The following is a 13,166-nucleotide window of genomic DNA, read 5'->3' as shown; positions in this document are numbered from 1 at the left end:
TTAATCCATTTTGTCTCCACGTAAAATTTAATACTGAAAGTCAGTCAGAACTGGACCTGAGTCTAAGCCAAATAACTTACTGAGTTGTGTAGGTACACAAACTTGTGGAAGTTCAATTTTTGGTCATCAGTTCTCTCATCTGCAATACAGGAATGGCAGTAGCCACCCATGTTACATGCTTACCAGGGTTCACGGCATAAATTAAGCCCTCAATAGTAACTTGGATTATTACTATAATTAAATATCATTCATTTATATATGAGGTATAAGAATGATATTTAATTCCAAACTGTTTAGGAAAGAATTCCCAGTACCAGGAGTGTTAATTATTGTTCTTACTATGTACTATTATTTATATTTTTATAGCATTAATATCTTTTTTTTATTAAAGATTTTATTTATTTATTTGACAGAGATTACAAGGAGGCAGAGAGGCAGGCGGGGGGGGGGGGGGGGGGGGGAGGAGCAGGTCCCCTGCTGAGCAGAGAGCCCGATGCGGGGCTTGATCCCAGGACCCCTGGGATCATGACCTGAGCCGAAGGCAGAAGTTTTAACCCACTGAACCATCCAGGCGTCCCGTAGCATTAATATCTTAAAGCACTTTCATGTATATTCTCTTACTTAGTCCATATAACTCTGAGAAAGACTGGATGGAGATTATCACCAGAAGGGTTAAAATACTTGACTAAGGTCATAAATTAACAAACAGTAGAGCTGAGTTAAAACCCAGATTCTTTACTTAGTTATGAGATCTTTTCATTACACCACTAAAGAAACAATAGTGATAGAAAGCAGCTCAGAATAAGTAAGGCAAGTTAAAGTAAGAACAGATTTTTATCACCACAGGTCTATCATCTCTCATCCAAATTCTCTGGGGCCAAGTATGTTTTGAAATTCGGAGTTTTTTTAACTTTAGAATAATGAAGTTGTATGTGCTGCATGCTATAAAATATCCTCAACAGGGTCTGAGGTAGCACCCAAATAAAGTATGTTAATATTTCTAAATCAAAATTTGTGAATGGGCACATTTAGTAGGATAAAGACTTATGAACAGTCTCTCTTCAGAATGAACACGTTTTTCCACCAAATAAGTAGTTTTGTAAGTTTATCCACCTTACAAAAAAATCTTTGGATTTCAAAACTGCAAATAAGAGACTGAACTTGTGGGCACCTGGGTGGGTCTTTGGGTTAAGCCGCTGCCTTTGGCTCAGGTCATGATCTCAGGGTCCTGGGATCGAGTCCCGTATCGGGCTCTGTGCTCAGCAGAGAGCCTGCTTCCCTCTCTCTCTCTGCCTGCCTCTCTGTCTACTTGTGATCTCTCTCTGTCAAATAAATAAATAAAATCTTAAAAAAAAAAAAAACAAAAAAACAGAGAGACTGAACTTGTATTACAAGATAGTTTGCAGATAGCTGTGAAGCAATCAACAGTAACCACCAGGAGGGGTGCCCGGGTGGCTAAAACCGTCTGCCTTCAGCTCAGACCATGATCTCAAGGTCTTGCGACTGAGCTCCATGTCTGGCTCCTTGCTCATGGGGGAGTCTGCTTCTCACTATGCCTCTAGCCCCACTCATGTGCATGCTCGCTCTCTCTCAAATAGATACATAAAAATCTTTTTAAAAAATTTACGAACATGAGTAACCATCAGGAAATGCTGTGGCAAAGAATACAGTAACAGAACTATCAGACATTGTTTACTCTATTTTCTCAGAAAGCAAATAATGTTGCTGAGATCACAGAAGTAACAACAGCCATTAAGTGTTCACTTATTAATGACTTTAGATAAAGAAAAAAAAATCACAGTGAGCTACAGAAGTTGGAACTATTTTGCAGCACCTGTTCCCTGAAGTAAAGACAGAGAGATGAAAAAAGGGAGATGGTATTCTGAAGGACAATGGCTATGTGTAGAAGGAATTGTAGGGGGCTGGTGATAAGCCATGTGCCAAATACTCTCATCAAAGGAATCAAAAGGCATCCAAATAGGTAAAGAAAAAATAAAACTATTTGCAGATAACATGATACTATATGGAGAAAACTCTAAGGACTCCACCAAAAACTTACTAGAACTGACAAATGAATTCAGTAAGGGCACAGGATACAAAATTAATATACAGAAATCTGCATTTCTATACAGCAATAATGAAGCAACAGAAAGAGAAATTAAGAAAATAATCCCAGGGGCGTCTGGGTGGCTCAGTGGGTTAAGCCGCTGCCTTCGGCTGAGGTCATGATCTCAGGGTCCTGGGATTGAGTCCCACATGGGGCTCTCTGCTCAGCGGGGAGTCTGCTTCCCGCTCTCTATCTGCCTCTCTGCCTACTTGTGATCTGTCAAATAAATAAATAAAGTCTTTAAAAAAAAAAAAAGAAAGAAAGAAAATAATCCCATTTACAACTGCACCAAAATAAAATACCTAGAAATACAATTAACCAAGGAAATGAAAGACCTGTACTCTGAAAAATAAAATACTGATGTATCCTGCTTTTGTATTTTTCTTCGTTATTCTGGTATGTGCATGATCCTTTATTTTTTGAGTTTTAATGTTTGTTGTGTTTCTGATACCCTTTTGTGTTAGTTATCTATGCTTTTAACTTCTTTATCTCTCCTTAAAAATTTTTAATGGTATCACTAATGAAATTTCCCATTTCTGTCTAGCTTATATCTTCAGATTGTCTCTCTACCGAAAGTCACACTGCTGAAGTAATTCAAAATGATAAGCCAATTCTGGAAGACATTTTCTTTCTTTCTTTCTTTTTTTTTTTTTAAAGATTTTATTTATTTATTTGACAGACAGAGATCACAAGTAGCCCGATGCGGGGCTCAATCCCAGGACCCTGGGACCTGAACCGAAGGCAGAGGCTTAACCCACTGAGCCACCCAGGCGCCCCTGGAAGACACTTTTTTATGAAATTAAACATACTGCTTGTGCTCGTTGGTGTTTACCTAAGTGCACTGAAAACTTGTGCCCACGTGAATGTTTAAAACTTTATTCATGGGCGCCTGGGTGGCTTAGTGGGTTAAGTGTCTGACTTTAGCTCCGGTCATGATCCCAGGGTCCTGGGATCCAGCCCCGCATCAGGCTCCTCACTTAGAGGAAAGTCTGCTTCTTTCTCACCCTCTCCCTCTGCCCCTTCTTCTGCTCGTGTGCATGTACACTTCCTCATATAAATAAAATCTTAAAAAAAAAACTTTATTCATAATTCCCCAAAACAGGAACTAACTAAGATACCCTTCAACAGGCAAGTAAATGAACTGTGGTACATCCATACAATAAAATATTATTTGGTAATAAAAATAAATGAGTCATCAGACCACAAAAAGACATAAAGAAACCTTAATTTCACATGGCTAAATGAAACAAGCCAATCTCAAAAGGCTACATATTACATGATTCCAACTATTTGAAAAGCTGGAAAAGTCTAAACTATGGAGACCAAAAAAAGAAGTGATTGTTAAGAATTTGGGAGGAAGAAAAGAGGGATCCATAGATGGAGCAAAGGAATTTTTTTTAGGGCAATGAAACTATTTTGTATGATACTGTAATGGGGGATACATACCACTCGGCATTTGTCAAAACGTATAGATTCTACAATACAAAGAGTGAACTCTGATGTAAACTATGGACTTTAGTTAGTGATAATGGATCAAGACTGGGGTGCCTAGGTGGCTCAGCTCATTAAGTATCTGACTCTTGATTTAAGCTCAGGTCATGATCTCAGAGTTGTGAGATCAAGCTCCACATCAGGCTCCATGCTGGGCATGGGGCCTGCTTAAGATTTTCTCTCTCTCTGCACTCCCCCTGCCAAAAAAAATTTTTTAAATGAATCAATATTGGTTCATCAAGTATAACAAATGTACTACACTACAATACACACTGTGTGTGTGTGTGTGTGTGTGTGTGTGTGTGTGTGTGTATACAGGCATATAGGGGCATATTAGGAACTATGTACTTTAAAAAAAAAAAAAAAAAAGAACCGTGTACTTTTCGCTCAATTTTTCAGTAAACTTAAAACTGCTCTTAAAAGTAAAGTCTACTAGGGGCACGTGGGTGGCTCAGTGGGTTAGAGCCTCTGCCTTTGGCTCGGGTCATGATCCCAGCCTGCTAGGATTAAGCCCCACATCTCTGCTCGGCAGGGAAGCCTGCTTCCCCCTCTCTCTCTGCCTCCCTCTCTGCCTACTTGTGATTTCTGTCAAATAAATAAATAAAATCTTTAAAAAAAAAAAAAAAGTAAAGTCTATTAGAAAAATAATAAAGAACAACATGAAGTGAAGAAATCTGGTAACTTCAAGAGGGCTAATAACCAAAGTAAATTTAAGAATACTTCCATCATTTAGACAAAATTAGACATTTAGACAAAACCACAAAACTGAAATGAAGTGAAAATTCAGAAAAACCCATGACAGTTTTGTCATGCCTGAACAACTGAGGATTATAAAACAAACCTGACAGTTCTTCCTCAGAAGACTGTGATTAGATAAAATAAAAAAAATAAGGCAAAACAAAATTTACACATAATAAGTCACAGAAGTGCAACACAATACCATGCTGCAGATTAAAGCAAGTCCACATGGAATATCTCCCCACCTTTTTTAATATTCCTAATTCACAGAGAAATGCATGATTAGTGAACACAGAAGAGACATATACCCAAACTATAATCTATTGTCTAAAAATAAATAAATAATCAACCACTGCTTTTTAAAGATGACAGGCTCAAACTGTAGTACCCACAAATAACAGCATGTCAGAATGGATTCCTTATGGTATTTCCCCAAATTCTAGTATTTTGTTTGACCTACTGTTATTTTTAAAATAGAAATCTGACGTTTTATAAGCAGGGGAAATGCTTATAAAAAGGGAAAATGACTCCTGAAGTACACTACCCTTGGAAATACCATGTTCTTAAGATTAAGTAATTCTTGGGACCCCTGGGGGGCTCAGTTGGTTAAGATTAAGTAATTCTTGGGTGCCTGGATGGCTCAGTGGTTAAGCATTTGCCTTTGGCTCAGGTCATGATCCCAGGGTCCTGGGATTGAGTCCTACACCAGGTTCCCTTCAAAGCAGGGAATCTGCTCCTCACTCTCCCTCTGATCCTAACCCCGCTTCTGTGTGCACACTCTCTTTCTCTCAAATAAATAAATTTTTTTAAAGATTATATTTATTTGAGGGTGAGAGAGAATGATAGAACCAGTGGGAGGGGCAGAGGAAAAAGCAGACTCCTGCCCAATGCAGGACGTGATCTCAGGATCATGACCTGAGCCAAAGGCAGACACTTAACCAACTGAGCCACCCAGGCGCCCAAGATTAAGTAATTCTTAAGAGGAGGCAACTGCCTAGCAATTTCATCATCAGTCTTTAGGGGTCATCCTATAGAACTCCAAATACAGCCTTATTTTATATTATTTCAAGATCACTATAGTTATTAGTTCTTACCTGGTCCTGTGTTGATAATAACGTAAATAGAGTCTCCAAAGCTGCTCTTCGAACTGATGATATAGTGTGATGCAAAAAAGGCCAGACACGTGGAACTAAAACTGTAAGTGACTGCTGAATACTAATAAAGAAAACATAAATTAATCTTACTCATTCTCAGCTGAAACTCTGTTGGTACATTATCTAAACATGTCCTTGTGAACCTAGTATCTTTCTTGATAAATTCTAAAAGCATACAAGTTTCATAAGAACATTCATTTACAATCCTCATTCAGAACTGTTACTATAGCACCAGAGTAGCCCGAGCAAACAGTCATAAAAAAAATATATTAACATTAAGTTCTATGGCACTAATGCCATGAATTACCTTTTTAAAATAAGAACTTTCTAATGTAACTGCCCTTATTTTCAATCTGTCCTTACTCAGGAAAATGGGACATGTATCTCAACTGGCAATCAGGCTACACAAAATCAAGATTGTTAATTGCTTCTTCTTTCCCATGGTGAACCCAGTGGGTAATCATTAGATGCACAGAACTTACATTCCCCTCTTTGGGGTCACCTCTGTCACATATCAAATGAGCAAGAGGTGGTATGGTAGTAGTTTTGAAATTTTTCATCTTGATTTAGCATTACTAAGAAACCTCAAAAAAAAAAGAAACCTCAACTATCTTCCTTCACAGATTAGAATTTAAGTGGAAAAACATGCAAAGCCACATCAATGCTAACAACTTGGACCACAGAATTCCTGCCACAACCATGAGCATTTATAAAAATTACCTTAGATTAGGAAATGATCTATAAATAGCATTTGAAATATGTAACTCCGTAGAAAAAGGCATGAATAAAAAAGAATACAGCAAGTGTAACTATATATTCTTTTGTGGTTCCTGAGGAGGCCTATCTTTTAACACTATATTCATTACTTGCAGGTTTATATGAACATCACTTCTTACATTTACTTACACATTTACTAAATTTACTTATAAAATTCTAACTTAAACACATGCACAGAGATGCTAAAACAGACTTGATCCATGTAAAAGCATTATAACAAGGTCTTAATAGTATAACTGCTCATGCTCCCAAAGACATACTGCATTTCTTACATAAGCTGGAAAGCATCTGCCAAATAGAACATATGAAGCAAATTTTCCAAAAACGCAACTTCAAAAAAAATTAAAACCTTTATTATTTCACATTGAATTTACAGAATTTTCATTTTCTTGAATTATCTAGCTTTCCTGACACTATTTATTCAATTTTTTTTTTTTTTAAGTCCTAAGTCCTTATTTAGGGCTGCTGTTAATAAAGGCTCATAGTCCAAACCCACTCCACCCGCTTTTTTTTTTTTAAATAAAGTTTTACTGAAACACAGCCATGTTCACTCCTTTATGTACTTTCTATGGCTGCTTTTGCACTACAATGACATAGCTAAGTAATTTTGACAATGATGATATGGCCTACAAAACCAAAACTACCACCATCTGGGCTTTCGCAGTATAAGGTTGACAACTTCTGATGTAGGGTAATTAAAAAACTCTTGCATTTTGCAGCTTGAAAAGGGCATTCACATAGATGAACTCATGTAATCCCTATAGTTTCTGGGGTGCCTGGGTGGCTCAATTGTTAAGCATCTGCCTTCGTTCGGCTCAGGTCATGATTCCAGGGTCTTGGGATCAAGCCCCACATCAGGCTCCCTGCCCAGCGGGAAGCCTGCTTCTCTCTCTCCCACTCCCCCTGCTTGTGTTCCCTCTCTTGCTATGTCTCTGTCAAATAAATAAAATCTTTAAAAAAAAATCCCTATAGCTTTCACTACTAATTGAAAGTACCTGAAAATTATAAAATCCCATATATGCACTACCACTTTTTCTCTTCCTTTGCTTTTACAGGCACTTACTTTGCTATCCCATCTTGTAGGCTGCCCTACTGGCCTAAATTTAACACTGAGTGTTCCCAGAAGGTTCAGTATTATTTGAAATATTCTGTACATATTTTTAATACATCTCAAAGAGCCAGAAATCATTTAAAATCATAATCATATGAATATTCACGAAACATCCTCACTAGGCTAAGAATGAACAGTACTTAATTTTCTCATCTGTGGTTTTTAGAGTTGCATATGAATTTTTTCTTCAATATCTCCAAAGATACTATTTTTATGTGTGTGTGCTATTTTTTTTCTCCAAAGATACTGTTAATAGAAACAGTATAATTCAGTGGCAGACTAAAAGGTAGGGAAAACATTAATGAGCTGAACTTTATTTCAATTATCAGGAGAGGAAAACAGGTGACACTTAAAATTTTTGGTTTATGTTTGGCCTCACTCAATCTCTACCTTTGGACATTATATTACATTATTATGTATTCCCTTCCTGATGAGTAATTATTGAAGTCAAAAGGAAGAGCTGGAAGGAACATTACAAAGAAAAAGTTCAGGGACGCCTGGGTGGCTCAGTGGGTTAAAGCCTCTGCCTTCGGCTCAGGTCATGATCCCAGTGTCCTGGGATTGAGTCCCACATCAGGCTCCCTGCTCAGTGGGGAGCCTGTTTCTCCCTCTGCCTCTGCCTGCCATTCTGCCTGCTTGTGTGATCTCTCTCTGTCAAATAAATAAATAAAATCTTAAAAAAAAAAAAAAAAAGACATTAAAAAAAAGAAAAAGTTCACAGAGGAGCAAATTTTGGAAAATATAATGCTGATATTCAATGATAATTCTTTAGCTAAATGTCTCTAAATAAAGCTGAAATTCTAAATTCTGGGGCTAGAGATGAAGATAATATGCAGTGATTCTATTTCTGAAGTTAACTATCATAGGATGAGCAAGATGAAAAATTATATAACCAAAATAGCCCAAGGGTAAAGAATATGACCTTTTTACCTTCCTGCCCCAAATGTACTGGTGGTTAGAGAATAAAAGAAAAGGCTGCTTGAAAATAGTAGTCTTTGACATCCCCAACTTATGGTGCTGATCTTAAAGATGCTAGACTTTCATTTTTAGGTTTCATTATCTGGAAATGTATGTAAACACTTTTTACTTTACTCCCACTAACTACAAATAATTACCTGCATTGTTGGACCTGAGGATAAGTTAATAAGGATGAAAGAAGAGTCATAATACTATTTGTTGAAGCTGTAAGATCATCTAGTTCCAGAAGAGCATCCCATAATGTATTTATAATGAAGGGTACCTATAAGATCAGTTATTAAGAAAACATTTATTTTACACAAAATATCCACAAGCCACACCAGACTGTAGCCCCTAATGATTCAAAAACATTTACAATCCCCATGCCTTTGACAGTACCAGTTTTGAGCAAAATTAAGGAGACATTACTTGCCTTTAGTAATTCTCTATTCCTCTTTAAATGCCACTCAACTCTACTTTGGTACTTCCCACTTCCCTTTCTTACCAGGCTCATAATGGAAGGGAGAATTCAGGAATTAAGATAGCCAATACTCCATTTTATGCCAATACTCTATTTTATGTAAAAAAACAAACTCTGAAAACAATACAGTGTACACACACAAGACATGACCCTCTGTGTAAAGTAACTTTAATATATTTAAAACAATACTAATCATCACGAAAAGACAAATTTAGTTTTTGAGCTTTTAAGTAAATACTGCTTGCTGCACTTCCAAATATATGTGTTCTGGTCTTAATAATAGAAAAGAAAGTCATATCGTAAAAGAGGCCATTTCAAAAAATGAAACCAGATTTAAAAAATCTAAAGCCAAAACCAAAATCAAAACAAAAAAAAGAATCCCGTATGTCTGAAAACCAGGAGTGAAATAAAGAAGAAATGGTTGTTTTATTCTCAAAGATGTTCCCTATGTATATTCTGTACATGAAAGGGAAGTGGATTAGTAGACAAAGTTCACTCCTTTCAAGGATAATATGTAAGTGAAATTGTACACATCAGAGCACAATCTATCATAAGAAAAATAGAGGATGCGGGATGCCCAGGTGGCTCAGTTGGTTAAGCATCTGCCTTCAGCTCAGGTCATGATCCCAGGGTCCTGGGATCGAGTCCCACATCAGGCTCCCTGCTCAGTGGGGAGCCTGCTTCTCCCTCTGCCTGCTGCTCCCCCTGCTTGTGCTCACTCACTCTCTCACTCTTGCTCTCTCTCTGGCAAATAAATAAATAAAATCTTAAAAAAAAAAATAGAGGATGGGGTGTCTGGCTGACTCAGACGGTAGAACATGACACTCTCAAACTCAGAGTTGTAAGTTTGAGCCCCATGTTATGTGTAGAGATTACTTAAAGATAAAATTAAAAAAAAAAAATGGAGGATGAAGGATTAACAAATACTCAGTTTTTAATAATACTCTATACCCCGAATGTAAACAAGCTCTGTAGAAGAAAATGCAAAAATATTTAATTTACCTTCTGTGTCTGAAGATACACAAGGCTTTCTACCACAGGTACTAATGATGCTGCAGCAACAGCTCTGACATCATCATCAAGGTCCTGAAGTCCTTCAATTATTCTAGTTAAGACTTTAGGCAATAAAGTATTAATTACATCCTGTAAAACAGTACATCAAAATAAATTAATTTTTTGCAATTAAATTATTGTGCTTAAACATTTTTTTAATTAAATTTACTATAAGAAAGCTTAAATCCTAATCTTTTTTTTTTTAAGTTAACTTATTTAAGTAATCTCTACACCCAATGTAGGGCTCGAACTCACAATCCTGAGATCACAAGTCACATACTCTTCTGACTGAGCCAGTCAGGCACCTCATGAATCCCAATCTTTATTAAAAAGGAATCACACGGGGCACCTGCGTGGCTGAGTCAGTTAAGCATCTGCCTTCAGCTCAGGTCATGATCTTGGGGTCCTGGGATTGAGCCCTGCATCAGGCTCCCTGCTGGGCAGGGAGTCTGCTTCTCCCTCGGGCTCCCCCCACCACTAGTGCTCACTAGCTCTCTAACAAATAAAAATTAAAAAAAAAAAAAAAAGTCATATAAACAAAAATAACTTAATAGAAGCCTATGTGTAACTAATCCCATTTGAAAAAGACTACAACCGTATCAAGTACTTTATTATTCAATGTGGCGTAAAACATCAGAACATGTTTCAAGGTAAGGCTATGTTGAGGTGCTGGAACCTCAGCTTCTATTCCTTATTCAACACCAAGATAACCAAAATCGGGCAGAGAAGAAGGCAAGAAAGCCATCCTTTCCTGCTTCTCCTAACTCCAACCTATTTTTTCAATCTCCCCAAAAGAGCTAGCCCACCCAGGCTACTCGTATGATCCTACACTAGGAAACCTCCCTGAGAACTGGTATTGCTATAAAACAGGAACAGGTTTTCAAACCTAACAAACCATCTTTTGATTTGTACTTTAATTCTTATTAGCTCCACCTATTTCTTTTTTTTTTAAAGATTTTATTTATTTGACAGAGAGAGAGATCACAAGTAGAGAGAGAGAGGAGGAAGCAGGCTCCCAGAGAGCCCGATGTGGGACTCGATCCCAGGACCCCGAGATCACAACCTGAGCTGAAGGCAGAGGCTTAACCCACTGAGCCACCCAGGCAGCCCCAACTCCACCTAGTTCTATGACACTACCTCAAGAAGGCAAATCTTGAAATACTGGCTTATCTGTAACATAAAGAATCTAGGAGCATTTCATATAATTAATGAAAGTAAACTAAGAGGGGGAAAAAAAACTCTCCCATACATGCTTCAAAAACTGAAGTATTTACCTGACGAACTGCCAAAGCATACTTTATTCCTAGCAAACCACCATGCCTAACTTCCCACTGTTCTTGTGTAAGTAACTTAAGCAGCACATCCACAGTCTTATGAACTCCTGTTTCATTCATGTGTTTTAACACCACACCTAATGTCTGAGCACAAGTTTCACGAACTGGTGCCACAACCTATGAATGAGAAAGGAAGAAAACTCATATTTACAAAAAAAACTTTTTCTGTTGAATTTGAAATTTGATTGGGCAAAGCCTCCTTTTGGTGATACTTACTTCATCAGAAACAAAGTCTCCAAATCTGTCTAATGCAAAAACACAAAGGAGCCTAATAACTAAGTCTTCCAACCACTCTTGATGCTGCTGAATCATCTGTTAAAACAATCATTTTTTAGTTAACAGATCAAGATCGTACTTCATATTGGGGATTGAGGAAACATCAGGTCCAAAATCAAAACTAAAATATTGGGACAGACTATTTTAGTTTGACAATAACCAAAACATAGCATAGTCCCAATTACTACCTTTAATATTAACCACATCATATTTGTTGACTGATTAGGTTCAAACACCATACCAAAATCTTTAAAATTCATGAATTCTATTATGTTACTTGCACTCCAAAAGAAATTAAGAAACTACTCAAAGCTGCTCTGATTTCAATCTTATCTATCATGTATCTATTATTTATCCTATTACTAGCATCTCATGCTACACCAATTATATTGCTTAGTGACCTCCAAACTATCCTCTTATTCCTTACTTTACTTCCCAATCCATTATATCCTGCTCAAATACTCCTGTTTCTACATATTTTTCCACTCAATGTTTCTGAACATCTTTCCCATAAACTCATTCTTTCTGTTAATAAACAGACTTCTTCCTAACCTTTTTACTTTCTTCCTCATATTCATCTTTCCATATTTCTTATTATTAACTATTTATCATTTCTATGTCATGGCCCAAACTCTGTAACTTCCCTGTCTTGGGAAAAGAAGCCAACTACTGAAACTTCGTAATAACCAGTCCTTTACTACACTTACCTCTTCTAAAGTGCTATCTCCCATTTTACCACCACTTTTTCCATGAGCTTTAAGGATTTCCCTAAGTCCAGTGCCAGCACCATGCCGAACCTAAAAACAAACAAGAAAAAAATGTCAGAGACTAAATGCTTAAGAAACTGAGTTTAACTTTTCTTCCATATGAAAACGGATATTAAATTTTTAAGAAATCAGAATAAACTTCAGCGACACTTCGAAAAAATGTTTTTCTTCTGTTCTCTAAGAAAAATTACATATATTAATTTCACAATTTGGTTATGTCAAATTGTTCTAAAATCAAACTAAGAACACAATTATTCTAAAATCCTTCTGGGATAATAATCTATTTGGCTGTCACTCCCCTACCCTCTATCTGCATTCAGCATTATCCTCTAAGTCCAACATCAATATTTTAGAAATATATATATTAAAACTGAGTTCCAAACCTACCAGGATAAATGTGAAAAGAAAATAATTCAACTGTCTCATGACTAATGCCTCACTGTCACCCCGTGGCTTTCTGAAGTGTCACTGAAAGAAGGAAACGGGCCACTGATGCTGCACTCACGTATTCAAGACTCAATTTAAGACCTGAATAACTTTTGGGGCACCTGGGTGGCTCAGTGGGTTAAAGCCTCTGCCTTCGGCTCAGGTCATGATCTCAGGGTCCTGGGATCGAGCCCCGCATCGGGCTCTCTGCTCAGTGGAGAGCCTGCTTCCTCCTCTCTCTCTCTCTGCCTGCCTCTCTGCCTACATGTGATCTCTGTCTGTCAAATAAATAAATAAAATCTTTAAAAAAAAAAAAAAAAGACCTGAATAACTTTAAACAGAAGTACACCAAGGAACAGAAATGCTAAAAGGTATTCCAAAGCAGTGCTTTTTAAATTACCCAGAAGCCAACTAATGCAGGACAGAATGCTTTGAGACCACCAATCCTCAACTTCAATCAAAGGTACTTCACTTTCATCTCTTTTACATATTGG

At 37.2% G+C, this 13,166-nt stretch overlaps 1 protein-coding gene across 2 annotated transcripts in view; it reads right to left on the bottom strand.

Moving 5' to 3' along the window:
* BTAF1 (B-TFIID TATA-box binding protein associated factor 1) overlaps positions 1-13,166 on the bottom strand; it is a 102,975-nt gene that overhangs the window by 50,468 nt on the left and 39,341 nt on the right. For both annotated transcript variants that reach the window (XM_047701997.1, XM_047701998.1), the window contains exons 9-14: positions 12,187-12,276; positions 11,420-11,515; positions 11,144-11,320; positions 9,819-9,959; positions 8,494-8,618; positions 5,431-5,551 (exon numbers count right to left, since the gene is read on the bottom strand). In XM_047701997.1, coding sequence (XP_047557953.1) covers positions 5,431-5,551; positions 8,494-8,618; positions 9,819-9,959; positions 11,144-11,320; positions 11,420-11,515; positions 12,187-12,276 — 750 coding nt within the window. The remainder of the gene's footprint in view (positions 1-5,430; positions 5,552-8,493; positions 8,619-9,818; positions 9,960-11,143; positions 11,321-11,419; positions 11,516-12,186; positions 12,277-13,166) is intronic.

This window comes from Lutra lutra, chromosome 14 (genome assembly GCF_902655055.1).
Source record: "Lutra lutra chromosome 14, mLutLut1.2, whole genome shotgun sequence".
Lineage (NCBI taxonomy): Eukaryota > Metazoa > Chordata > Mammalia > Carnivora > Mustelidae > Lutra > Lutra lutra.
This window is presented reverse-complemented; position numbering and strand designations above follow the sequence as displayed.